Here is a 26,326-nt window from a genome sequence, read left to right as displayed (position 1 = left end):
ATTGTCACGTAATATAGACCAATACAACATCGAGGCCGGATGATTTGTGGTGGTGAGTGTGTGTGTGTGTGTCATTGGGTTTTTACAGACGTGTATCAAAGACGATGATGATGTGCGCGCGAGCTAGCTAGCTAGCTGAATATGCGCAATGAACTGCGCAGTGATACGATATGTGACGTGGACTATCTACGTGTTCAAGAAAACTACACCTAGAATCTACAGAATATTTTTACAATATTTTGATCATCCCAGCTCACCATGATGCTTCGACGTGATAAAAAGGATGAAGAAGATGGTGAGCATACAAATTAGAACATTAAATATGTATATTATATTAAAACTATGAATTCGTTGACGGTTTAACGTGTGGAACCGAGTTTGGTAAATAATTGCGTATCCCCATCTAATGTAATCGGTGTTACTATTACTAATTTATTGTGCGAGTTCGTATTTTTTCACCAATGATGTGTTGTGTGATTTTGAATGGTGATATAAGTTAGAATCTCAGAAAGTCTGTGATGAAGGATTGTTTGAACTCTTCTAATGGTTAGAGACAATTTGGTTTGATGAACAGTAGGGGCGCTGGTCCGAGAATAAGGATCGTCCTCGATCCTCGTAAGCGAGGATCGTCTTTGTATTGTCTACATCTAAGGTGGTACTGGACAGGACCAATTGGTATATACGTCCAGATTTCCGTGGCATCGCAAACTGTCAACAAACATCACAACTGATGCAAAGTTCAAAAAACAAAATAATAAGGTGCTCATAAAATGAGTGGGTTGTAGACATCATCTAATTTATAGATGAAGTAGAGCCACATTGATGCTCTATCCCGCCTGTGTACAGCTGGGCTGAGTGGTCATTCTGCATGTAGCTCCAAACTTGTAAACGCAAACATATGCATCTGAAAAATAAGGATCAACATTTTTGCAGACGTTTCATGAATCTGATCCGCACATTGGCGATGCGAAAAACGGATTCTGCAATGGTTTTCTTGATGCATTTCACATTGACTTTGTACAGAGACTTTCACGTTATATAAGTGATAGATTTAAATCCTCGGGAAGACGGACAACCCTAGGGACACTGATTTTCCGCGATCACGGAAAACGGACGGAATTCACGGAATTGACCATTTGAAACGGAAAATCGCGGAAAACCCCTTTTACCTCAAGACTTTTCATTTTTCAAGAAGAAAATCGTAAAACTTACACTATTTTTGTGACTCGTTATGCAGTGAAAAAATATAGGACCTCAAATCATGGTTAATAATTCCAAATATTTAGCGATATTCGTCAGATTCTTAGGAGACCGGGCGCTGCCATTTTGTTTCGCTGGACCAATAGAGATCGTGACACAAAACACGGTACAAATAGCAGCGAAACGATCCTATTATGCCAGCTAGGCGCCTAGTATTACGTAGACGTAATACTACATGTAGGCACACACACGCCAGCAGCGGGCGCTACGTCCGGCGAGATTGTACACACGCTGTTGTACAGTTCGAAAAAGGGGCTGGCATGTGCGCCTAAAATCGATCGATCGCGGACATGGCAGCTAAGACTGAAATGTTTTCGTCGACGTCGGTACTCATCGTTTCCGTCAGGAATATGTCGTGTTCTGACACATTCCGCTGACTTTAGTCTGCTTGTCTAAGTTAGAATTTGAAGTTGGTAAATCTAAACATTTGATAATTTTTCGTCGGTCTAGCCTAGACTCTAGGGCCCGTAGGGGTCTATATTTTCACTAGTATTTTGCATCAAGTTTATCCAGTCCCGTCCGTATGTTTTTGAGTGGTTATCAGTGGCTTGTCAAAGGTGGCGGCTTTAATAGAACATTTGTACCCTACAAGTTCATGTTTTAATGAAAATCTTATGTAAACGGAATTTTAGTTTTTGCATGTGTACAAAGTCTATGGCAAAACGGAATTTCCGTTTTTCAGCCCATCTGAAACGGAATTCCAGATTTTCTGAAACGGAAAAGGCAATTTTTTGAAACGGAAAATCAGTGTCCCTACAACCCATAAAAGTAAACGGTGAACTGGGGTTATTTTCTTACGTGGAATCCGTTTCTCGCATCGTCCAGGGCGCAGTTCGGGAACCCGAAACCCGCAGAGCTCCGATGAAAAAATATGTCTGCGAAAATGCGGACAATCCTTATTTTTTGGATGCAATTTGTCCGCCTTTACGAGGATATCCTCGTTTATGCGGACGATCCTCATTCTCATTCTGGCACCCCTACTGATGAATGTAAATAGAATTAAATTAAAAGGGGAAGTGTACCCTGCCTGATAATGTGATATTAAATTAGGTTTAATACAAGCATAAAAATGAGAGAAACGGGTCAGTGAAAGTTTGAGCAAAAACCGATTAAAAATGATAAGAAGTTATGAATATGGGAAGGAGCGGTCAATCAAACACAGATTGGCAACTCTGTGGTGTCACAAATCTTGTAAGTATCCGTCCCTGTCCTAAAAAAGCTTCACAAATTTGTAATTTTCCTTAACTTCTTAAAAAAATTGTTAATCATACATTTTCCATAAATATAATTATTGCAAATCTAGTCCATTCTGTCATCAATAACTACAAAATTTGAAAGTTTATGTCATTTTCTGTACAGAGCAAATTGGAGAGGAAGATATGTGATGGCATAGTGCAGTGTTCCCAATTTGTGTTTCACTGATGACAACTTTAACAAAATTCATAACTTTCCTGTTTACAATTGGATATTGCTCAAACTTTCACTATTTCATTTTCTGCTTTTATTACACCAATATTATATCAGGGTGAACTTGCCTTTAAAAAAGGCAATAAAACTGCATTGACATCGTCTGACATAAATTAACAAATTTAACAAATTTACATGAATCAGAATCATAAAATATATGTTTGACATACCGTAATTTATAGAGTTTCTAGAAAAGTAGATTCAGAAATGTCTATCTTGCTTTTGTGTAAGAGAATAAAAATGTTATTTAGGTGTGATGATCAGACAAGTGCAAATTGTCAACTATGATTTCAATTTCTAATGATAGGGGCTCTCCATTAATAGTGTTAACAGACTCTAGGCCAAGTGAAACTAATTTCCTAGTTTCTCCTCGTCTGCATTTAAAAAAAGTTTGGTTGAGGTTCCATTTTATTCGATATTTCAAATATTTGGACCATTTGGACATTTTTATATAAAATCAGATTAATTCAATTTTATTTGTATATGTACTAAAAACAAGGCAAAATTACAATATATTAATAAATTAAAACCTCCCCCCAAAGTAAAGAAATAAAAACAAGATGTGGGTCTACAAAAAGCAATGAGGACAGAATGAGAAACTAGAAGATATTAATTTTATTTGGCCTTTGTCATTTTTTCTTAGTTCCGAGATCTAATTTCATCATGTTTTTTTCTTCTTTTTTTTTCTTCTTTTCTTAACAGGAGGTGGCAATCCATACCAAAATCTGGACAGGAGCGTGGTCCTCCAGGAGGTAATTATGACATTTTTGCAGAATGCATTTGCAGAAAACATCAGATATGAAAGCTAATCTTGAGCACAAAAACTTACTTGGTATCATTTTGATAAAAAACTACATTTCCCATTTGCACATAGTGACCTGTGTTAAGCACATGGTGTCAGGTCTACTCACCGGATTTCTTTATCTTTCTATGCTCATTACTCAGCCACAATAAATTTTCTACCAAAATTGTTTGGCACATTTCATTTATTTGTAATCTTGAATGTTCAACATTCAGTGTAAGTTTCGTTGGATTCTGTGAGAATTTATTTTCAATATGTACCAGAACTCAAGTTTATCTTTAAGCACACCTACACAAAAAGTAAATAAATAAATTAAAAAAAATAATGAGAAATAAATATATTTACATAGATTGTATATGAACATAGGTATTAGGTACTCTAACATATTTTCATTTGTTTATCACTCTATTTAGTATTCAGTAGCTAATGTGTTTTATGCTGTTTATTTTATTTCTTTTAGGCTCGCGTGTTCAATGCTACTCCTATAAATCCCAGGAAATGCTGTCATATTTTGACAAAGATCATGTACATCATAAACCAGGTAAGACTAAGTAAGGTGTTGAATTGTAATCAGTGTGAACAACTAATTAATTATTTCTTTAATTTGATAAAGTCATCAAATTTTAATTTTCTACTGTAAAAGGAGGTATACCAAAGATATGTATTTTGGGGTAATATTCCACAATTTTATTAGTATGAAAATTTTGCAGAATAAGTATTATGTTTATATTCAATCCAATGATGTTCCATTGTGAATTTTCAAAAATATATTGTGTATATTAGACAAAATGTAGCTATAAGTCTGTTTGCAGTGTTACACATTATATCAGAACTTGAATAATGCAAATTTAGTGAGTGAATTCTTTTAATTGATATTTGGTTTCAGTAAAAAGTGAATGAACCTCATATTTAAAATATTTTAGTGAAACTACTAGGCAATATAATTTCTTGTGATGAGTTAATTGCTGTAGGTTAAAACTGTATACTACTATCACTGTTATTTTATTAAAAAAGCAAACTTGACATTACAACCTTGTCTTAAATGCTACAGGGCGAGTCTATTGGGACTACTGAAGCTACAGAGACTTTCTTTGCCATGACAAAGCTCTTTCAGTCAAATGATGTAAGTATACATTTTGATTTTCAAACACACGATGTTCAATTGAATGTGTTTCAATCTAGCAAAATCCATGATATATTTCTGGTATGTCCAGTGTATTTGTTCATTTCATGTCTCCTATGTGAAGGATTGTTTTACCAGAATAGTGCTTCGGGTGTAAATTTTATGTCCATTTGAATTCTTTAAATCTAGAAATGTTCATGTTCAAGTTGTTGGACGGGTTCATCATATTTGTTCCTTTTATGTACCCTCTGTGAAGGAATGTATCACCAGAATAGTAATTCTGAATTGGCAAAGGAGGTTTTATGTTAATATACTTTCAGCAGGATGATCCTGAAATATTCTTCTTTCTTAAGGCCTCTTTTCTGTACATTCCTACAAGTGAGTAAACTAAACTACATAGTGCTGTCTTCAATACTCTTTTATTTTTTTAAGGGCATTTCCCCCCATAATCAGACATTTTTAAACTCCTTTAGACAATATTATAGGTTAGAATAGTAATGTTTACAACAATCCATTCAATTTCTCCAGGTCATGCTCCGTCGTATGGTATACTTGATGATTAAAGAGATGGCAAACCTTGCTGAGGATGTGATCATCGTGACGAGTAGTTTGACCAAGGATATGACAGGCAAGGAAGATCTCTACAGGGCTGCTGCTATACGTTCCCTCTGCAAGATTACAGATGTAAGTCCTGGGCAAAATGGTGTTTTATCCTCTCAATTATTGTAGTACTTGTCGCATTGCCATAATGAATTGGTTTATTGTCTGTTCAGGGAATCTATTTAAACACTAAAGAAAAAACAAGTTCATGTAAGTTTTGTGACGTTTTTAATGAAATTAATTTCACTTTGAATAGTACTCAGGTTATTGAAAGTAGTAGTTTTACCACAAGCGCAGTTGTTTATTTGAGAATAATTTTTTACTATTGCATTTTATTCTTTTTAAAGAGCTCAAATTAGTATATCTGCCAATGTAATGAATCTGAATTGTATACATATGTATTTGCTTTCCTGCTCTAACCCCTAGTTTATCTTCATTTTCTCTTTATGATACAGAGTTCAATGTTGCAAGGTATAGAGCGTTACATGAAGCAGGCCATTGTGGATAAGGTTTCTGGTGTATCTTCTGCAGCTCTCTGCTCTTCCTTGGTTAGTGTTCCCGAAGAAAAGATTTTTAAAAGATTTTTTAAAGTATATCAATAGCTGTTTAATATCACAAACGTCTATTTCAGAAGTAATATCAACCCAAATGATTATTTTAAGGACAACTTGGCAAGTCCAATTTAGTGTCCCATATTTGTCAAGTAGAATAGAAAGTACCATAAAGTTGTAGTAAATCTGAGGATTGCATTAACTTGATAGTCCTGCTAAAGGATGGATGAACTTCTCAAATAATTGGGGAAACTGTTACATTTCTGATGTCAATTATGTCCATGATATGCTGTCACATACATGCATGAGACTTTGACAGTTTGACTTGCCATTAAGTATAATATGTTTTATCGATTGATGGATGTAATTCTGAAGTACATATACAAAAACGAAATTTAAGGAGAAGAAGAATTTGTTTTGATTACATAAAAATCATTCACTGCTACAAAATAAGAATCCAATGCTTCTAAGCACATTCAAAATATCTAATGTATGGCATATATATATATATATATTACTACAGAGAAGTATTGTTTTGTTGAGTTCATTCGTTTACAATAGACAGTAACAGAATCTTTACTTTTGTTCTTTGTTTTTATTTTTAGCACTTGCTGAAGCAGAGCCCCGAGGTGGTCAAGAGATGGGTGAACGAGGTCCAGGAAGCTGCGTCCAATGACAACGTCATGGTCCAGTACCATGCCCTGGGCTTACTCTACCACATCCGCAAGCAGGATCGACTGGCTGCATCCAAGATGGTCAGCAAGTACACCAGGGGTGGACTCAAGTCCCCCTATGCCACCTGTTTGCTGGTATGTACATTCACATTTCCATTTTCTATTAACCTGCTGACTATTGAATTATCACATCCCCCCCCCCCCTCAAAGATTTAGTACGGGAGCCGTCCAGTTTCTATAGGCAATAGCTTTAGAATGAAAGGTAAAATATGACATCATAGGATCTTAGGTACATGATAAAGATAAAGAGGAAAAAGGAGAAGGGGGTTGAAAATAAGACATTGCATGGTCCTCAGCATTGTATTACATCACGTGGGTCCCGTCTTACAAAGAGTTGATATCAATCGCAACTTATTTGCGATTGACATCGATCTCTTATGTACACTGTTGCAATTGATATAAATCACAAATAAGTTGCGATTAATATGGACTCTTTATAAGATGGGCCCTGATGTGTAGCAATCCACAGTAATCCTCAGCTGGCTCTCATACATTTGCAGATTGCCTTATTAACCCACTGAAGAGGATTTTATTTTCATTTAACTCTATTAATCTCAGGCTGAGAATTCAACAGGTAATAATGTAAAAACTGTTCAAGAATCAGTTGTGTAATAAAAGCAAAGCTTACATTAGAGGACTTTATGTGGAAGTAATATTTTAAAAATTTCATTCCTTCATAGATTCGCATTGCTGCCAAGCTGATTGCAGATGAGGATGCTGGGTGAGTAGTTCAGATGTATGGTTAATGGTGCCAATGTCATGTCATTCAGTAGAAAATTGAAATGAATGATACCCATGTCATTGAGTAAAAAAATGAAATGAATGTTATTGAGTGTTGTGTTCTATCCATGTACAGTCTGCATGTCGGTTTAGAAAAAGACGTTTGCAAATACACATCATCCGATTTTGTAGACCCCCCCCCCCCCCCCCCCCCCCCCCCCCCCCACCCCACCCCCCCCCCCCCCCCCCCCCCCCCCCCCCCCCCCCCACCCCCCCCCCCCCCCCCCCCCACCCCCCCCCCCCCCATCCCCAATATCATATGAATTAGAGAAAAGTGGAGACAAAAATTGCCAAGCAAAATGGTTATGAAGGAAACGTGATATTTTTTGTTCCTGTCCTAATTGTCTTTTATATGTGCCATGTTTTTCATGTGGAAAGAATTGTGTACGATTATGTTCTATTTGAAACAATTAGATTACATGTTGTGTTTCCTGTGTAGAAGGTAGATTGGCACATGTGTTTCCAATTTCATGAAATGTTTTATCCTCTTCAAACGTTGACTCATGTTTATATCATATTTCTCTATCATCTACTTGTTTTTGCAGTCATGACAGCCCCTTGTTTGATTTCATTGAGAATTGCTTGAGACACAAGAGTGAGGTGAGTGCACTCTGTATTCATTATGTGATGTAAACTACAAAACCAATCACTTGCAGATTAAGAGGCCTTTATTAAAGGTAAAGACCAGTATTGGAAACGCCCCAATTTCAAAAAATGAAATGGAAGCTCTCATTACCAATCATGTGAACAAATATGTTTTGACTAATACATGATGATAAAAAATTTGCCGGGAAACCGCCTACTAATTCATATATTTGGTAAATTTGTTTCTCTCATGGTCTGTGAGAGATATAGGGTAGTCCCATATACATCTTTCTGTGTATAGTGCTTGTAACTTTACGAAGAATGGGTCAAATTTCTTATCATTTTGATGATTCCAGAACCTTGCAGATGCTAGATGCTAGATGATCAACCTTTTCTGATTGATTCCACAACGTTTTTTTCACAATGCAATCGCATGACCATAACTGGCCTTTACCTTTAAAGAAGACAAAGGGAATATGTAATACTATATATGTCATGATAAATGTGAGAGCACATGTGGTTTAGTGGATCATAGGCTAGTAGTTCATGTGCTTGACATGAAACATTATGTTCCCATCTTGATATCTGGCATCCTGGATCTTGTATCTCGGTGAGACCTCCGTATAAAAAAATGTAAGGTTGGTTAGGTGTAGGTTATCTTTTCAGCTCGAATGGCATCCCAACTAAAGTCAATATAATAGCAAGTATGTGCATGATTGCAGATGGCTTCAATGGTATTTAATGTTTTTAAATTCCTTTTTTGTAAATGGTTTTATTCTGATTATTCAAAGACACAGATACAAATATATGTGCAAAATAAATATATAAATAAAATATAAAACTAAACCTTAAACATTATTTGATACTGTTCTCCAAATCGTGAGTACCAACCTTTCATTAATGCATGTATTACATTGCAGTCCCTATCATTTGTTTCTGTGTATTGTTCTTATAGATGGTGATCTACGAAGCTGCCAGTGCCATTGTCAACATGAAGAACACTACATCCCGTGAGCTGAACCCAGCTGTGTCTGTTCTTCAGCTGTTCCTGAGTTCTCCCAAACCAACGCTTCGCTTTGCTGCCACCAAGACCCTTAACAAGGTGAGAGGCAGGCAGAGCTAGATGGCTAAGAATATTACTTTGTCGTACCTTAGTAGAGTGAATTTCTATAGGAGCTGCCCTTGATGAATTCATATTCATTAGAAGAAGAGAACAAGTATGCAATATTTCTTTAAGATGTTGCAAGGCTGTATACTTTAATGTGGTTTGTATAAGTGTTGACAGTCACTGTACTTAGTAAAACTTCAAGCATTGTATTGGCAAGTAAAGTTTTACATACAATTTGAGTGTAATTGTTTTGTTTTAAAAATCTACTTATAATTTTTTTTTAATGCTGAATGGTGAGGTGCATTTATGAACAGGTATTCTATTCCCTAGACGTAGGTGATGCAGCTGGGAAAACAGCATTTCTGCATTCAATATTTGATCTATACACATGCAACATCCAAGCATTCCTAAAGCATAGTGGAATTCACCTGCTCTCTGTTCTCCTGTCAGGTTGCGATGACACACCCCGCCGCCGTCACCGCCTGCAACCTGGACCTGGAGAACCTCATCACTGACGTGAACCGCAGCATTGCCACCCTGGCCATCACCACCTTGCTGAAGACTGGCAGTGAGAGCAGTGTGGACAGGCTGATGAAGCAGATCGGTACCTTCATGAGTGAGATCTCTGACGAGTTTAAGGTGGTGGTGGTGTCGGCCGTCAGGTCGCTCTGCTCCAAGTTCCCTCGCAAGCACTCCGTCATGATGAGCTTCCTCTCCAACATGCTCCGAGATGAGGTGAGTAATAGAAATAATATATGGCTACTGGTGGTGTATGATGTCAACTTCCGTAAATTGTTTGAAGGCATCGTTAACAATGTTAAATCTGAGATGCACGGCCCTACTTGTTATCAGTGTCTGTGATATGGTGTAATATTGAAGCCCTAAAAAATTGCACTTCAACATGATCGAGAAATGCCTCAAAAAAGTAAAAAAAAATTGAGTTACCGGTTTCACCATACCGTACTCGTTTTCCCCAATAGACTGTAGTGTTATGAAAACCGTTAGGAAAACGCAAAATTTGGTTTCAAGTTCCAATCATAAATATCTTGATAGTCAGACAGTAAATTGGCTTGTAAAAGTCATGGGGTCCTGATTTACCTAAAGGTCTATAATTATCATTGCAGCATGAGCTAAATCCAGGATTTTGTTTCAGAATCTTAGACAAAGTAACCAGATCCCTTTAAATGATGATGATGATATGATTATGCTATATATCGTGTAATCCTGAATCCTTTGGATATGAATGTATCAGGAATTAATTCCTGGGATGACAGCTCAAGTCAAAATATTGCTGTACAGTTTAGTAAGATTTTACATTTAAATTATATAGACAATTATCAAACTTTAAGATGTAAACCCATTGCTTACTGTAACCTTGTGGTCCCTGTGTAAAGCCTATGGAAATTAGGTAATTCAGTAGTCAGTAGGTTAAGAAACATGTTTGCATTCATTCTCTCCATTTCTGTCCATCCATTCCTCAGGGTGGATTTGAGTACAAGCGAGCCATCGTTGACAGTCTGATCGCCATCATAGAGGAGAACCCGGAGAGCAAGGAGACGGGACTGTCCCACCTGTGTGAGTTCATCGAGGACTGTGAACACACCTCTTTAGCTACACGTATCCTGCATCTGATTGGGCGTGAGGGCCCACGCTCGCCCAACCCTGCTAAGTATATCCGATTCATCTACAACAGGGTCATCCTGGAGAATGCTGCCATCAGGGCTGGTAAGATCTTCCCTCCTAATAACATTTCATACCAATAGAGATAGAAGGGCTATGACTGTTGTACTTTGACACAAACTTAATGTCTTCACTGAATTTTCTCTGTCCTTTTCAAATTTTGTGCACCATTGCTTCTTTGCAGTTCCTTCTCATATGTCATTGAAATCTGTAGAAGAATCATTAAGAAGCTCAAATTCTGCCCCCCCCCTCCCCTCCATTATTATTTGAATGACTGAATAAATATGAGACATTTGGGTGACAATGTCACAGTTTATTTTGACAAAAGTAGTCACTTGATGTATTTTGACATGAAAGTCCACCGCATTTAACAGTAAACGTTTCAAAAAGGTCAATGTGTGATTGACTTTGGGCAAAAAAATACAAGTAAAATGTAATGAGATACAATTTATGTATTGGATGTTAACAGTCCATTAGTTTTAAAAATACTGTGTGACTCAACGTAGATAACATAATAGCAACAATTTTTCACTAATTGTCCATTTGCAGCTGCTGTGAGTTCCCTGGCCAAGTTTGGAGCCCACTGTGAGGAGTTGCTACCCAGTATTGTGGTCCTGCTTGAAAGGTAAGTCTCTCAAGGCTTGTCCAATATTTTTCTGACATTATTATACCCATTTAAAGCAACAAGTCCCTTGCTAATCCCTTGTTTTTTTTTTAATGATGATCCTTAATAAACATAGGTATACTTTTTAACTGATTTGCCTTGCTCCTTTGTTAGGTTCAGGTATAAGATATCTTCTATGGAACTAAACTGTTTTCAAGAAGGATGTAGTCATTCTTGGGTCAAAGACATTGTCCAATACTCAAATCATTGGGAGAATTTCCCACATCACATTGTTCTAAAGTTATCAAATAAATGATGTTACTGGATTTCTACAACTTTCAATACGGTCTGTATCGACCTTCGTATTCCTTTTTTTTTTTTTTATCAGATCTCTGCTGGACTCAGATGACGAGGTTCGTGACAGAGCCACGTTCTACCTGAGTGTCTTGAAACACAGCCAGAAAGCTCTCAACTCTGCCTACATCCTGAATGGTAAGTAACACTAGCTTGTTCTAATCTACACCTCTCTTTCACTCTCACCCATTCCTCCTCATTTTTCTGGTAAATAAATGTGTCGCTGTGATTTGTGTAATGAAAAATGGCCTCCACCTTGTTCAGATGCAGTGATGTCTATATTTAGTCACTGAATCGAAGGAAGTTCATTTTCAAAATGATTACTTTGTTATTGCTGAATGAAATTACCCCACTGATCTTGGATTCAACACATATTTTGAAACCTATCTGCATTTAAGTTATATCATGTTAGATAAGAAATATTAAATCTTGTGTCCTCTCATTTATTGGCAGCTGTGTCGATTAAGAATCTATCTCAATGTTAACCTTATATTAGAGCTATTAAAGAAACGTCACCATAAGTACCTATTGAAATGTATTGGTGTCTTATTTGTATGTCATCCCCAAATGTGCTTTTAGTACTAATTGATATTCACTCTGATTGAATCAATGATTTGATTTAAGATGTTTCCACTTCCCATTTTCTTCCAGGTCTGAGCGTTTCCATCGCTGGACTGGAGAGGGCTCTTCACCACTACACCCTATCTCCGTCTGAGACTCCATTTGACATGAAGACTGTGCCCATCGAGACACAGCCATTGACAGAGCAGAAACCAGTCTGTGAGTTCTATTTACATGTTGTCATGATCTTGGGGTCCATTTAACATTTTAAAACATCAAGATTTTAAAGGTTTATTCTATACCACCAGTGAATTCTTACCATAAGCTTAAATTAGTATCATTGCACAAAGATTACTTTATATCCTCTATTGAAAATGGAATTCTCTGATGCAAAGAACACACTGTGTAACCCTATGCTGATGAACAAACGTGTAGCATGATTTATAGGAAGTGTGGGTCACAGCCGACTTTAGTAATGACATGGTTTTTAGATGTTGCTGTGGTGTATCAATGTAAAACATTTTCCTTTTTAATGATTTGATTGTTTGTTTTCCTCCCATCATTAGCTGACATTGCTCCTCTTATGGCGACAAAACCAGAGAAACTGGCTCCTCCTACTCAAGATATTTATGCTGGTAAGTTTACAATTAATGTTTTCAACCCAATCATAGAATTCATCTAAGGAACATGAGGTTGTATGGGGAATAGTATCAATGTATAAATACCTTTCGAACATTATGTAATGTTCTAATTGTCAGAACTTTCATTCATGCTTTGTTTTTGTTATTCGTCATGTGATGATATTGAAGCTTTTTAAGTCCCTTTTCAGTGGTAAAACCTAAGCTGAAGCATTGTAGTATACATCGTATAAAAAAGTGAGAGATATTTCTGTTTGCATTTTGAGGTTTATGACAGCAAAAGGTTACTCTTACACAAATTTAGCTTCAATTGTTATGCCTCCTCTACAAAGTAGCCGGATCCATTATGTTTTTGGGTTGTCCGTACATCCCGTTCCTGTTCTTGTGATCGCGTTATCTCAACAATGGATTGATGAAATTCCACCAAATTTGGGTCATGTATGTATCTTGCAGAGCCAATGAACCGATCATATTTGTGGGTCACAAGGTCAAAGGTCACAGGGCTCATTATTTTTGTTCGATTCTGATACCCTCATTTTTAGATCAACTGAGAGCTATTCCCGAAATTGCTGACTTGGGGGCGCTGTTCAAGTCGTCAGTGAAGCCGTCTGAGCTCACAGAGTCAGAGACGGAGTACATGGTCAGGTGCATCAAACATACATTCCCAGAGCACATTGTTTTCCAGGTAATGTCTGTTTAATGTTTATCTACATTTTATGCTAGGGAGTGCTTATCTACATCTGGATTGCACTAGATGCTAAATTTGATTTTCTCTTTCACACTACCAAAAAGCAATTTTTTTCTCTTGAAATGCAATGGCATGCAGTAAACACAACTTAGCCTGTAGTCCCCCCCCCCCTCCTCCCACTCTACATCAAGTTTATGTGAAGTAGCTTATAATGCTAGTTTGTGCCCTTGTAATTATTATCATCACCGGTTTTTACAAAAGACTGGAGACAGATCTCAAACTGCTTGATTACACATTCCAACTAAGATAGTTACTGAGGTGAACAGTGTCCTAGAACCTATGAAAATCTTCCCACTCTAACTGTTCCCTAAATATTTTCAAACCATTTCACAGCAGGGGTAAAGCTCTTTGGAAACGCATAGGGGTGTTATATCATAATGTGATGTGCATTAAACAAGAACAGAATGTTATTAAATTATTACAATGAAATTTCCTTCAATATTCAGTTTGACTGCACCAACACGCTTAACGACCAGCAGCTGGAGAATGTAACAGTACAGATGGAGTCGGCTGAAGGCTTTGAAGTCCAGCATTACATTCCCGCTCCTGTCCTCAAGTATAACCAGCCAGGCATAACATACACCGTGGTACAGATGCCAGAAGACACTTCTGATGGTAAGTTGTCATGATGTGCGTGTGTGGTTGTTATTTTACCAGACTGCTAAGCAAGCATAAATGCTTGTTACTAAGGAACCAGAAGACCTACTGCTTTAGGTCCTCTCCGAGGGACCTGGTGATGAGGATTAATGCCTTTCCAAAGGGCACTAGCGCATCGACTTGATTTTGAACACGGGTCGCCGGAATGAAAGACCACTGCTCTACCAACTGAGCTATCGCGCCTTCTTCATGTCTTCCAGTTTACCCTTCTCTTCAAGTGAAGCCTTAGTGGACAGACACGGCCTCCAGACTTTATTTCACAAAAGATTATTAGTTAGGCCTTGTGTTGTGATTGGGCTTTTAGGTTAGATTTAAGGTTTAGGAGTTAGAATTTAGGAATTTGGTTGGTATTATAAATTAAACATGAAGCAAATTGGCATTGGGGCCCGTGTTGTGCGATTGAGGCATTAAAGTAACAGAATGCATGGTATGGAAAAATTACCATGATAACCAGCCCTTTAGAAAGATATGGAAGGGCTTGCTGTAATTTCTTTGGTTTGAGATGTTATGAGGTGAAGTATCGGATATGTGATTCCACATGTATTTTGTTGATTTTACGGTATCAAAATCAGGTTTTAAAAGAATAAATTTTATGAAGTCATTTGTCAATTTCACTATGAGAAAACTGAAAATGTATTTCAAAGAGGTGAAATACATCTTGTAATGTTCAGCTGTGAATTATGAGTATTTATACATTTATACATTTTTTTTTATTCCCATAGTATCCAGTGCATTTAGCAACACACTGAAGTTCACCGTGAAGGACTGTGATCCAAATACAGGAGAGCCTGATGACGATGGATATGAAGATGAATATGTGGTTGAGTATTACAAACATTCAAATCTCTAACATCTGTACAAATGTAGAAACCGAGTGATTTTACTTGGATAAGCATGTGCAAGCTCGTAAAAGGGCGACTAGCTGGAATGCTCTCTCAGGGTGTGCACTGTAGTGTGCAGAATAGTAATTTAATCCAGTGACCCTGATTATAATAATACTGTAAGCTCTTTGTTTGGTTGTAACTGGTAAAGAGCTTTAAAAAGACAGTTATAATTATTAACCATATTATCATTTATTGACCCCAATTCTATTTTGAAACTTAATACTATTTACTATTTGCTATTATTTAATTATAATTAAATAATTACATCATTGTAGAGGTAAATACCATTAAAATGGAGTCCTCTGGATCAATTTCTACTAGGATGTTATACAATAATATGGCGATAAAATACCTTTGCTCTTTTTAAAGAGAAAAGTGCTGTGTAAAGGAATATGCTATTTTGCAATCCGTTTGAAGAACCCATGGAGCTTTGAACTTTGAGCGTGGCTTATGCTACTCTATTTTAATAGTACTTTCCACATGTAATTTGCCAAAATTGAACGAGGCATGTTTACCGGTAACCAATTAACAGGAGTACCTGGTGAAGTGGAGAAATTTGCATGAACTGAATGAGAGGTGTTTGTTCTAATCATATCCCAACTAAAAAGAGTACCCCTTAATCTGTTATCCTATTATGCTGAGACTACTGCAATTCAAGTAAACAGACACAAATTTAAACACAGCCAGTGGATTCAGTGCAAGAAAAAACGGTTTCCTTTTGAATTTTGGTTATAATACGGTATATATAAATAATGCACTATACATACAATGCTTGATTCTGTTTTCAGTTGGAGGATATAGAGATAGCCCTTTCAGATCACATGCAGCGAGTACTAAAACCCAACTTCATGGCCTCGTGGGAAGAAGTAGGAGACGAGAATGAGACAGAGGAGACCTATGGCCTGGCATCCAAGAGTCTTGAAGGTAAAACCTGCTTTAGTGACCACCTGTATAGAAATACCAAATGTCTCTTAAGACCATTGAAACCAGTGCTGAATTAACCTATTGAAAGAACACCTGCCCGTATAGACCACTTTTCGCTTGCTCGTTAGCATTCTTTATACACAGGTTTCAATGTAACATCGAGAGAGAAAAAAAGGCCACTGTGGGTAGAATATGGCAGGTTGACTTCGCCAGTTTAATTTGTATTGCGACAAGTATATCTAGTTGTATTTTATACTTAGACTGATAATTGGGTGATATGGTATCTGATAAAATGGCATGGAAATAGTGCCTATTAACATAAACAATATTTAAAGAAAACTATTTTCAGTCTTATCAACAAATTGTAAATATATTTTGTGTAAGTAGAAATTGTACTTAAAGGTAAAGACCAGTAGCGGTAAAATTCCGATCAAGGGTATTGGGTGCAAAATGTCCATTCAATATTGTTTAAATATTGCCTTTAGAGGTCTAGATGGCTATACTTTAATATAAATTCGCAAAAAAAACAGAAATATATGCCCAAATGTTCAATGTGCATTCGCGATATCTATCATGGCCGGATTGATATGATAATTTACCAAATATATCAATTAGTAGGCGCTTTCCGGCAAAATTTGTATCATCACCTATTCGTCAAAACATATTCTTTCACATGATTGGTAATAAGAGCTTCCATTTCATTTTTTGAGAGGAGGGCATTTCCAAAACTGGTCTATACCTTTAATATTTACAGTGTCATGAACAAAATGTAAACATAGTTATCATAAATGGCGGTTATTTCTCATATTTTGCTGAAAATACGCTATTATATTGGTCCCATCCAAATTAACGGCCTTTTATTTCCAAACCTATCTCCATCCACAGAGGCCATAAAGGACATTGTGTCCTTCCTGGGCATGCAGCCTTGTGAGCGATCAGACAAGGTGAGTGAAGGCAAGAGCTCTCATACCCTCTACCTTGCTGGTGTGTTCCGCGGCGGCCATGACACCCTCGTCCGGGCACGCCTTGCCCTCCAGGATACCATCACCATGCACATCACGGTGAGGAGCAGTGACTCGGGGGTCAGTGAACTCATCGCATCATCAGTAGGTTAATATTTATTTCGTCGTGGTCGAGAAGTTTGCGTTGTGGGTAGAATAGAATCTTATGATTTTAAGTCAACGATGATATTCATACAAGAGATATATGTAAAATGGTAATATAGTGTACTTGAAATTCAATACTGATTTGGCCTTGGCCAATATTTTTTGTGTACGACATGGACACAAAGGTTTTTTTAAAGTTTTTTTTTTATCATTAACACCTTCCTACTTACAGTACATGTTTGCATTTTCATTGCTGGCTCATTCTAGCGTGTAGCTTAATTTGTGACCTTACAATTACTGAAAATATTCTAAAAAACTCACAAAATTAATGGCCAACACAGTTCCCATTTGATTGTAAAATGCTTGTTGTGTGATCACAGTCGCTCTGCAGAAACAAGATGCTGTTCTTCTGTTGCAACATAGATCGAGGACTTGTTAGGAACTCTCTTAAGTGTAAAGTTCTTTCACCAAACTTCCTTACTCTTTATAAATTCTGTTTGTGAATTATATGAAAGTTCAGATGGTATTAATGGCTTAGATATGACCCTATGGATCTGTGGCCCCAGCAGAAACTTGGGAATTATGTTGTTTGTTGTTTTGTTATTGAGTCAATTCTTGGTCAACATACAAATATATATTGACATTTCAAATAGCAAGCAGATATTCATTATTGGTTTTCTATTTCTGTGATATATACTCTATATTTATGTTGAATATAAAGGTGATATAAGATAAAAACAATTATCTTATTGCAAACAGTGCATGTACATGAGTGCATGACATGTCTGTTTATCCCTTTATTTCATTTCGAAAAGAATGACATAAAAATCTGCAGTTTAAATGTGACAGATTAGAAACTTCAACCAAAGGTTTAGACAAATTATTTATAGTGTTTCTTTAACTCAATTCCTAAGAAAAGCAAAATTCAAGGTCCTTTATTTATTTTAGTCTGTGAAAGTTTCAAGATTTTCTGAGACTAGGTGAATTAAATTTAACATGTTTAAATGTTCATTTCCAAAGCCCCTCCCCCTAATGATAAACTTGCCCTTTTCTCTCACTCTCTTCTGTCTTCATCTTCATTCTTTGTTGATCTTTCCCCATCAGAAATTATTCACATTGGACTTTGGCACAACAATACAGCTTCTTGTTATTGTATTGTTAAGCTACCAATTTACAATATAAATGATCAAGCCTGTCTTATGTATAAACAAAAGTATTATATGATTGGATAGGTGTAATGAATTACTATTGTTGTTGCTTTATGTAAGCACACAAATTGTGTACTATCACAAATCTTGTTAGTAATACGGAATACACATGTAATCATGCTTCATTAAAGTATAGTCTAAAAGAAAATCCAGTTGTGTGGGATGAGCTTGTTGTCTTGTGTGTGTCTAGAAATCTCTTTATATTGTGAGTGTCAGGCGTTTTTACATAAGAAGGCATGTCCTATTATAATGAAGCCCATGGGACTAAGCAAAGCAATTCAAACATATTGTAAAGCAATTTTGTTTTTAATATATTGTCAAATATGGGCAATTTCATTATAACAGGATTTGCTTGTATCTTATTCCGTATCTTATCACGACCATGTACCTCCTCTATTCTTGATATCAAAACAAATAATTGTTTATTGCAGCTATAGATCTGATTGCAATATGCTATACTCCAATATACTGGAATATTTATTTATTCATAATATAACTGTACATGACATACATTAAAAACTAAAAATCAAGGAATGTATTGTTAGAGAAGCATCATGTATGGGTTCATAAAACACATAACATAAATAGAGACAAAGTACATATATCATGTAGCAAAATACTACTTGGCATGATTGAGTGATTTATCAATATATTTTACCAAAAAATCCACTCTGGCAAGTAATATGGGCCAGCACATTCAATAACAGACAGAAATTGATAAAGGATGTCATCTTCAATGCGTACACAAAAAAACATCTTCAAAGTATTGATAGTATCAGTCATTCAGGTCGCTAGCCATTTTAAGATATAAAGGCACTTGGATTGCAGTGTAAACTATATATATTTGGGACAGCATTAAAATGAATAATGCAAAAGTAATGAACACAAAAGAAAATCTTGAATTAAGTCCATTGACAGCCAGAATGGCATTACCTCTTTGTGTAAACAAACAAATATGACTTAACATCCTTCTGCCTCTCAGCAATTAAAATGAGGTGTATAATGTATGGAAAGGACTGAGCTGGGCTTTGCAAGTTCAACAGGATGAAAAGTTAACTGGGAATTAAAGCATACAAAAGGTATAATCATAAACACATGCAATATTTCAGTATCAATGGACATAATGAACCCTGTGGCAGTGAGTCATAAAGACGGCATTAGGTTGACGTGTCATCTCCTTGACTGGATCATGTGACCTCGGTAAGTTGCCATGGCACCCAGAAGTGAGACAGCAATCATGAGATAAATCATGCTTTGCCAACCAAACAGCTCAGCCACTAAACCAATGATAGGTCCCTCTATGATGGTGCCCATTGTTCCTATACCTAGGATAAAACGATTGGAAAGGGAAGAGAACATATAAATTTAATATAAATACATGGATTGGGATTTTACAAACATTTCATATTGCTTGATAAAATATGGTCTTCATTTTTTATACGCATCTGAAGACCGTTTCAAAAAGGAACAGAAAAGGTACAGGACTCTGTTTTAGAAGGAGCCAAATGAAGATAACAGAATAGATTTCTCATCGAACATGAGAGATTACGGTACATAAAATTTACCAAATGTATATAAAAACAATTTTTAATTCAATTATAATCCAAAATTTGAGGCATTCTTTGAAGGATTAATGATGCAGTTCTATTAGTAGTCGACAAAGCAATACGAAATGATATACATACATATGAAATATGCATTGTACATCAGAAGAGAAGAAACTTTCGACAGGGAAACAAAAAGTAACATTTTAGAATAATCTTGAATCACTGTATTTCACCTGAACTGAAGAAGTGATAAAAGAGAGATACTGTCTAGACATGCATGAGCAGATAATCTTTCTTACCATTGACAAAACCAGCCACTGATGCTTGGATATCCATGCCCCCTTGCTCCCCCAGTGCAGAGGGGATGGACCCTGTGAGGATTGGGTCCACCCCACAGTTGAAGGCCCCTGCAAGCAACATGAAGGATTGGTTGAGGAACACCCCATGGCCGGTGGTGGCGTAGAATCCAATGAAACTCAATGCGCTGAGGAGGATACCAAGGCTGGTCCCTTTGAAGGCCTTGTCATGTAGGAATCTGGTGAATGATTATTAGAATGAAATTTAAAAAAGGGGCTTGGTACAATTAAGACTTGCAACTATGTGATGTGGGTAGCAGAATGATTACTGTATTGTTTCAGTAGTTTGTAGCAAAATCCAGATTTTGTTTTTTTAATCAAGCTAATTATATAAAGAAGAGCATGACTTCAATTTACATGTAAGAGTTGTTTTTCTCTCTATCCACAGGCATTATGAAACTACTATTTATGTCAGGTCTGCATTATGCATTTGAGTTTCATTCTTACAGAACTGTCTCATTATTTGTTGCAAGTGAACTAACATATTAACTAAAGAAATAACAAATAACAAATTTATCATTCACTTGATACATTCATGATCTGGATAAACTACATAATCTATAAATGCAGTGGAAGGTTGTTAGAACAATATTAAAACAAATGCTCATTATATACAAGGTGACTTAGCAATACTTGTGTGAATGGTACCGGTATGATTCCCCTTTTTTCGTCCCTGATCTAACAATGTTTCAATACATCAAGATCATTTCCAAGGTCCGAAATGATTTTCTATCATGTGGTTCCACAGTACCAGTATATATGATTCATATGGACCATCTCTTTTCATGTTTCTTCTTCTTCTCACCTTGTAATTAGGTATCCCATTGATGCGCTCCCTATAACTCCTCCAATTTCAAATATGGTCGAATGCAATCCAGCCTCTGTTTGACTGTAATGAAGCTGCATAGAAAAATACATAAATCATTCATTATTACTCTTATATCCATTTCATAACAGTTTGAAACCCTTCCCCCCCCCCCTCTACCTCTCAATATATTATTGTTTTGTGTATGTGTGGGGGATGGGTGTGGGGCTTTATTTACGTCAGATATAAGTCATATCTCATGAAAAACATTTTCAAAATACAAATATGTATCTCATCCAAAAATATAATACAATAACAGAGATTTTGGATGAGTGATACAGAGTGGAATCCACAAAAGAAATGGGACAGCTACCATACTATATGTTTGAAAACACTGCTAGAGCTGTTTTGTTTTCTTATGTTGTCAATCTAATAATTCTTTTAAACCAATATTTTTTTCATGGTATTTATAAACTATTTGTGAGCAGGGATGTAGTACTCTGCAACATTATATGAACCCTGTTCTTTTCCATTCAAAAAATTAAAAAATTCTTGATAATTTCATGTAAAACTTTAAAACTTAAAAAAAAAACGTATTACACACCTCTTGATGAAGATACAATGGCAGCCACATGAACATACAATATCTGACAATCTTGATACAAAATGTTGCTATGGCTGCTTCTTTCACCATTCTGTAATAGGGAGAGAGAGAGAGACAACGATATACCATGTACATGTAGACTGAATTATGACCATAAAATAGATTACCACTAAGAGCAGCAATCTAAGATTTTCAAATGAGCTATTTCATACTGACTTTAGCTAAAATATTTGATAATCATTACCGGTAGTTATTTGTTAGGAGTTTGTAATAAATCGGTGATCAGACCTTTGCTCTGGTGGCATTATTTCCAGCTTTGTTTAATCAAAGATAAAAGATTTGAGACTAGGGTTGCAAATGGGCTTTAGGTTCAGGTTTAAGGTTTGGATTAAGGTTATGTTTTAGATCCAGGATTAAAGTTAGGAATTGGATTTGTGCAAGAAATTGACTGTAGAGCGATTTCCATCAGAGCATAGGTGTTGCATATCTAATAAACTTCACAATCATCTTTACAAGAGAATGGGGGAAGGAATGAAATACTTACGGTAATGCCCAGAGTTTTATCCATGGTAGTGTATTAGATGATGGCTTGGGATGAGGACCTGGTAGTGCTTCTGTGAGAGAAGTTAAGCAAAAACAGTGTAGATTACAGTCAAACCTGTCCATTAAGGTCACCCAAGGGAAACAGAAAAGTGGCCACTGTAGACAGGTGGACTTTCTAAAAAGGTTCTACAACACACATTTTTTTCTCGAGGGAGACAAAATGCATGGCCACTGCAGACAGGTGGCCATTATATAGAGAATTTGCTGCAAAGACTGGATTGACTGTAGTTAGTCATGCAAATGTGGCATAAACAATTTTCATGAACAGATGTTTTCCTGTTATGCAAATAACACAAAGTGTGTGCTACTTAAATTTCAAATACAATAATAGAGTGGTAGTATTGGAGGTTTGCTAATACATGTAATAATATTTCAGGTTAAACTCTTATGGAACACACTCATTGCAGTACTTCATCAAATACAGAATACAGATGATGCGGCATCACCCTGACAAAACTGCATGAAGTGGTGCACTTCTCACCCATAATATGGCCCAGTCAAAGTAAGGATTGTTAAATACAAGAAAACCACTGGTTTAAACCTGTGATCCAAAACAAATGAATAGAAAGGAAACTTGGTTTTAAATCAACTATTTTGTTTTTCTTTCTCAAAAAGTCATGATTTAATCTCTGATATTTGCATTGATTAGTAACATAATAATAATGTGATCCCCTTACCTTGTGCTATTTCGGTGAGGGGAATCCCCATTGGAGGCTCTATGAGCATCACGACTACTAGGATACCTACAAAACCCTGTAATATAGTTATAGAGATATGGAGAAAGAGCAAGGGAGAGGGAAAAAGAGGGGGAGAGGGAAAAAGAGGGGGAGAGGGAAAAAGAGGGGGAGAGGGAATGAGGGACGAAAGAGAGAGAGGGAAAGGGGCAGGGAGGGTGCAAAGGAGAGAGAGAAAGACAGACAAAGTGGAAAGAGACGGAAACAAAAATTGGGAGTAAATCAACATCTATGAAATGAATTCTCATTGACCCACAAAGGATTTGACATTTGAGGATCTATTCATATTCAACAACATTTTTAGATATAAAGTGATTACACTGAACCAGTATTTGCTTATTCAATGCATTATCTCAGCTTGCTGTAACAGACTATAAAGGAATACGTCTTGCTTACCACAAATATAGATGGAACGAAGAAAGCCATTTGCCAGTTGTATGTTGCCCTTAGGTACACCTGTGTTTGGAAACAAAAATTGAACCAATGTTTTTCATTTATCATAATTTAGGTGTAGAAAGCTTTATCAGCTCTAAACTTTTATATTGGGGTATTAATCTGTAGTATTCACTAAATTACTTTATATTATTTCAGTTTAATATTTTGTGAGGGTGATATTTTCTGAATTTCATGTTATTTTTATTCATTTTTTAAAAATGTATTTATTTATTCATTTTATTTATTTATTTTTTTAATTTTTTTTATTTTGTTATTTTTTTTAATTTATTTATTTATTTATTTATTTTTATTTATAATTATTATTATTTTTTTATTATTATTATTATTATTTTTTTTTTTTTGGGGGGGGGCACTAGCTAACAAGAAGTGAAAAAATGCCAATGCATATATATATATATATAGGCTTCTTTACAACATGTTTTTCTTTTTGTATATATATATATATATATACAAACAAAAACATGTTGTAAAGAAGCCTATCAAGGACTGGAGGAGAATAAGGAGAAACTTACAGCTACTGCAGTTCCAAAGATTCCACCTGCAAAGGTACATGTTCCCCAGATCCCAAAGAGACTATTCCTCTGCTGGGTGCTGAAGCACTGACCTAAGATCTTAGTACAGCTAGGCCAGGCCTGGGACTGAATCAGAAACAAACATGAGAATCACTGTGCAGGGTATGCTATAATTTTGCTATGATATAAGTGATACTTAGCATTTAAAGGACAAGATTTAACCTGAAAACATAATCAACAATAAGTGAATTACAATCACTATTTTCATTTAAAAATCCATAATTGAATAATCCCACAGGGCAGTCTTTTCTCCGAAAGATCCCAGACTATAAACTTAAGTCATGACATCAGTGTCCCTAATGGTTAGCTCTTGATAGAAATAAAAGCTGCAATCCCATAGTATTTTAAAAGGAAGAAGCCTGCTTCATAACTCAGGAATCATCAACAGGTGCATTCAATAATAGAACAAAAGAACATAACCTGGATTAGAATAACTATGACACCTTAAAGATTTCATGTACTTCTTATTAAAACCCCACTGCGCTACTTGTAGCTACTTGCTCCCTCTCCCTCTATATAGAAAACAATGCCTAAGCAGTGCCCGTTGTTCCCCCATGATCCTCTTTGTATTATGTTAGAGCTGAGTTGATGAGATGACCACATGTCAGTGACCACACTGGGTGGTCTAATCCCTCCTGGCCAAACTAGTGCAGATGGGCTTTAAGAGAATATACTATAATTACTACCGGTAAATACAAGGGAAGAAAATATCAGGATATACTTGTTGTCTATATTATTTTACCTGTGCTGCACCATTGAGCAACAGATGAAGACAAAGAATGTAAAGGTTTGGCCAGTAACCAAAGCTGACCTGTCATAAAATCAATAAAGAAATATATTTTGTTAATAATTATATATTCATGTTCAATAATTGTTATATCACGTAACATCAAGCTGCAACTTATATCTATTTTGCTTAATACCACAATCTAAAAAAATTTATCTTATAAATTACATCATTTAAAAAAATCAATATATTATGTGGTAACATTTCTCTGCACCAATAGAGGGTAGAGTAGTTTCTTCTAAATTGTGATATGTTAGTTATTTCTTGAAAACATTTTCAACATATATGATCACTGGAAGAGAAGTTTTCAGCAACCCTTTTTGGAATTATGAAAATATATAATTTAAATACAAATCAACTTCTTACCATTGAAAGTGCTGATAATATGAGGCAGAAGCCTAACGTTTTTCTGGCACCCACTCTGTCTCCAAGAGATCCTAAAACAATCTATCAAACAGAAAGATAAAAAAGTATGCCTATGCTCCAAATAAACAATATCATTTTGATGCAAATATGATAACACATTCTAGGTTTGAAATACCTGAGTTCCAGCTGTACTTTAATATCCAAGTAAGGTCTTCGGATGAAGAACACGTTAAAAATCACATACATGTAAATAGTTCTCTCGATACATATATATATATATAAATATATGTAAAAAAGATAAATACTGCCATGCAATACCATCCTTCAGTATTATTCATGAATGACTTTTCTAATGATGTACACCGGTAATCATGAAAATGACAGCCTCAAACTTATCACTTGGTTTTACATCTGCCTGTTCATATTTGTATCTTGTACTAATTTGTCATATTGATCAGATCTTGGTCACACAACAGGGTACTTTGCCAGACAATATTGTTAAACTAGATGGAATTTTGACTGCGCGCAATCGAAAATTATGCCTCCGCCATAGAGCAATTTAAACAAGTTTGGAGTTTAAATCTCCAGTGGTTCTTGAGATATCATGATAACAATCTCAATGTATGGAATTTCATAAGTTGACCTCTGTGACCCTTGACCTTTGACCTATGTGCTCCAAAATCTAATCAGATTGTCTTTCTATGGTGATACACACTATCATTAAGTTTGAAGTTTAAATCTCCAGTGGTTCTTGAGATATTATGATATGGTGATACATACTATCATTAAGTTTGAAGCGAAAATTCTCCAGTGGTTCTTGAGATATCGCGATAACGATCTCAATGTATGGAATTTCATAAGTTGACCTCTGTGACCCTTGACCTTTGACCTACGTGCTCCAAAATCTAATCAGATTGTCTTCCTATGGTGATACACACTATCATTAAGTTTGAAGTTTAAATCTCCAGTGGTTCTTGAGATATTATGATAACAATCTCAATGTATGGAATTTCATAAGTTGACCTCTGTGACCTGTGACCTTTGACCTACGTACTCGAAAATCTAATCAGATCGTCTTCCTATGGTGATAAATACTATTCCCGAGTCTAAAGTTTAAATCTT

At 36.0% G+C, this 26,326-nt stretch overlaps 2 protein-coding genes across 2 annotated transcripts; one reads left to right on the top strand and one right to left on the bottom strand.

Moving 5' to 3' along the window:
• Window positions 1–258: 258 nt before the first annotated feature.
• Window positions 259–18,522, top strand: LOC579534 (coatomer subunit gamma-2). Its single transcript, XM_779644.5, has 21 exons — window positions 259–295; window positions 3,430–3,479; window positions 3,990–4,070; window positions 4,581–4,652; window positions 5,181–5,336; window positions 5,708–5,800; window positions 6,409–6,612; window positions 7,218–7,258; window positions 7,863–7,917; window positions 8,858–9,004; window positions 9,461–9,745; window positions 10,492–10,735; window positions 11,240–11,315; window positions 11,683–11,786; window positions 12,300–12,428; window positions 12,776–12,844; window positions 13,390–13,532; window positions 14,042–14,210; window positions 14,975–15,072; window positions 15,925–16,060; window positions 16,946–18,522. The coding sequence occupies exons 1-21, from the start codon at window positions 259–261 to the stop codon at window positions 17,173–17,175; spliced, it is 2,619 nt and encodes an 872-aa protein (XP_784737.3). The 3' UTR covers window positions 17,176–18,522.
• Window positions 18,523–18,814: 292 nt separating this feature from the next.
• Window positions 18,815–25,755, bottom strand: LOC579594 (glucose-6-phosphate exchanger SLC37A2). Its single transcript, XM_031000049.1, has 11 exons — window positions 25,747–25,755; window positions 25,205–25,285; window positions 24,794–24,862; window positions 23,992–24,117; window positions 23,420–23,479; window positions 22,967–23,042; window positions 22,231–22,300; window positions 21,687–21,777; window positions 21,083–21,177; window positions 20,221–20,456; window positions 18,815–19,699 (listed from the first exon to the last, which is right to left on the bottom strand). Exons 1-11 carry the CDS (start codon window positions 25,753–25,755, stop codon window positions 19,545–19,547), a joined length of 1,068 nt encoding a protein of 355 aa, XP_030855909.1. The 3' UTR covers window positions 18,815–19,544.
• Between the last annotated feature and the right edge of the window lie 571 nt (window positions 25,756–26,326).

The sequence above is a fragment of the Strongylocentrotus purpuratus genome, unplaced genomic scaffold (assembly GCF_000002235.5).
Source record: "Strongylocentrotus purpuratus isolate Spur 01 unplaced genomic scaffold, Spur_5.0 spur5_scaffold_6, whole genome shotgun sequence".
Taxonomy (NCBI): domain Eukaryota; kingdom Metazoa; phylum Echinodermata; class Echinoidea; order Camarodonta; family Strongylocentrotidae; genus Strongylocentrotus; species Strongylocentrotus purpuratus.
Note: the sequence above shows the minus strand (reverse complement) of the source record. Positions and strands in the feature narration are given on the sequence as shown.

What these genes read in the sequence shown, in the direction of transcription:
- LOC579534 (XM_779644.5), top strand. Translation starts at nt 259, where the DNA reads ATGATGCTTCGACGTGATAAAAAGGATGAAGAAGATG. An exon ending in CCCTCTGCAAGATTACAGAT is followed by an intron (nt 5,337 to 5,707) that starts GTAAGTCCTGGG and finishes TTTATGATACAG; the next exon opens with AGTTCAATGTTGCAAGGTAT. An exon ending in CTCTGCCTACATCCTGAATG is followed by an intron (nt 11,787 to 12,299) that starts GTAAGTAACACT and finishes ATTTTCTTCCAG; the next exon opens with GTCTGAGCGTTTCCATCGCT.
- LOC579594 (XM_031000049.1), bottom strand. An exon ending in TCGTTCCATCTATATTTGTG is followed by an intron (nt 23,043 to 23,419) that starts GTAAGCAAGACG and finishes ACTATATTACAG; the next exon opens with GGTTTTGTAGGTATCCTAGT. An exon ending in CATTGTATCTTCATCAAGAG is followed by an intron (nt 21,178 to 21,686) that starts GTGTGTAATACG and finishes TTTTCTATGCAG; the next exon opens with CTTCATTACAGTCAAACAGA.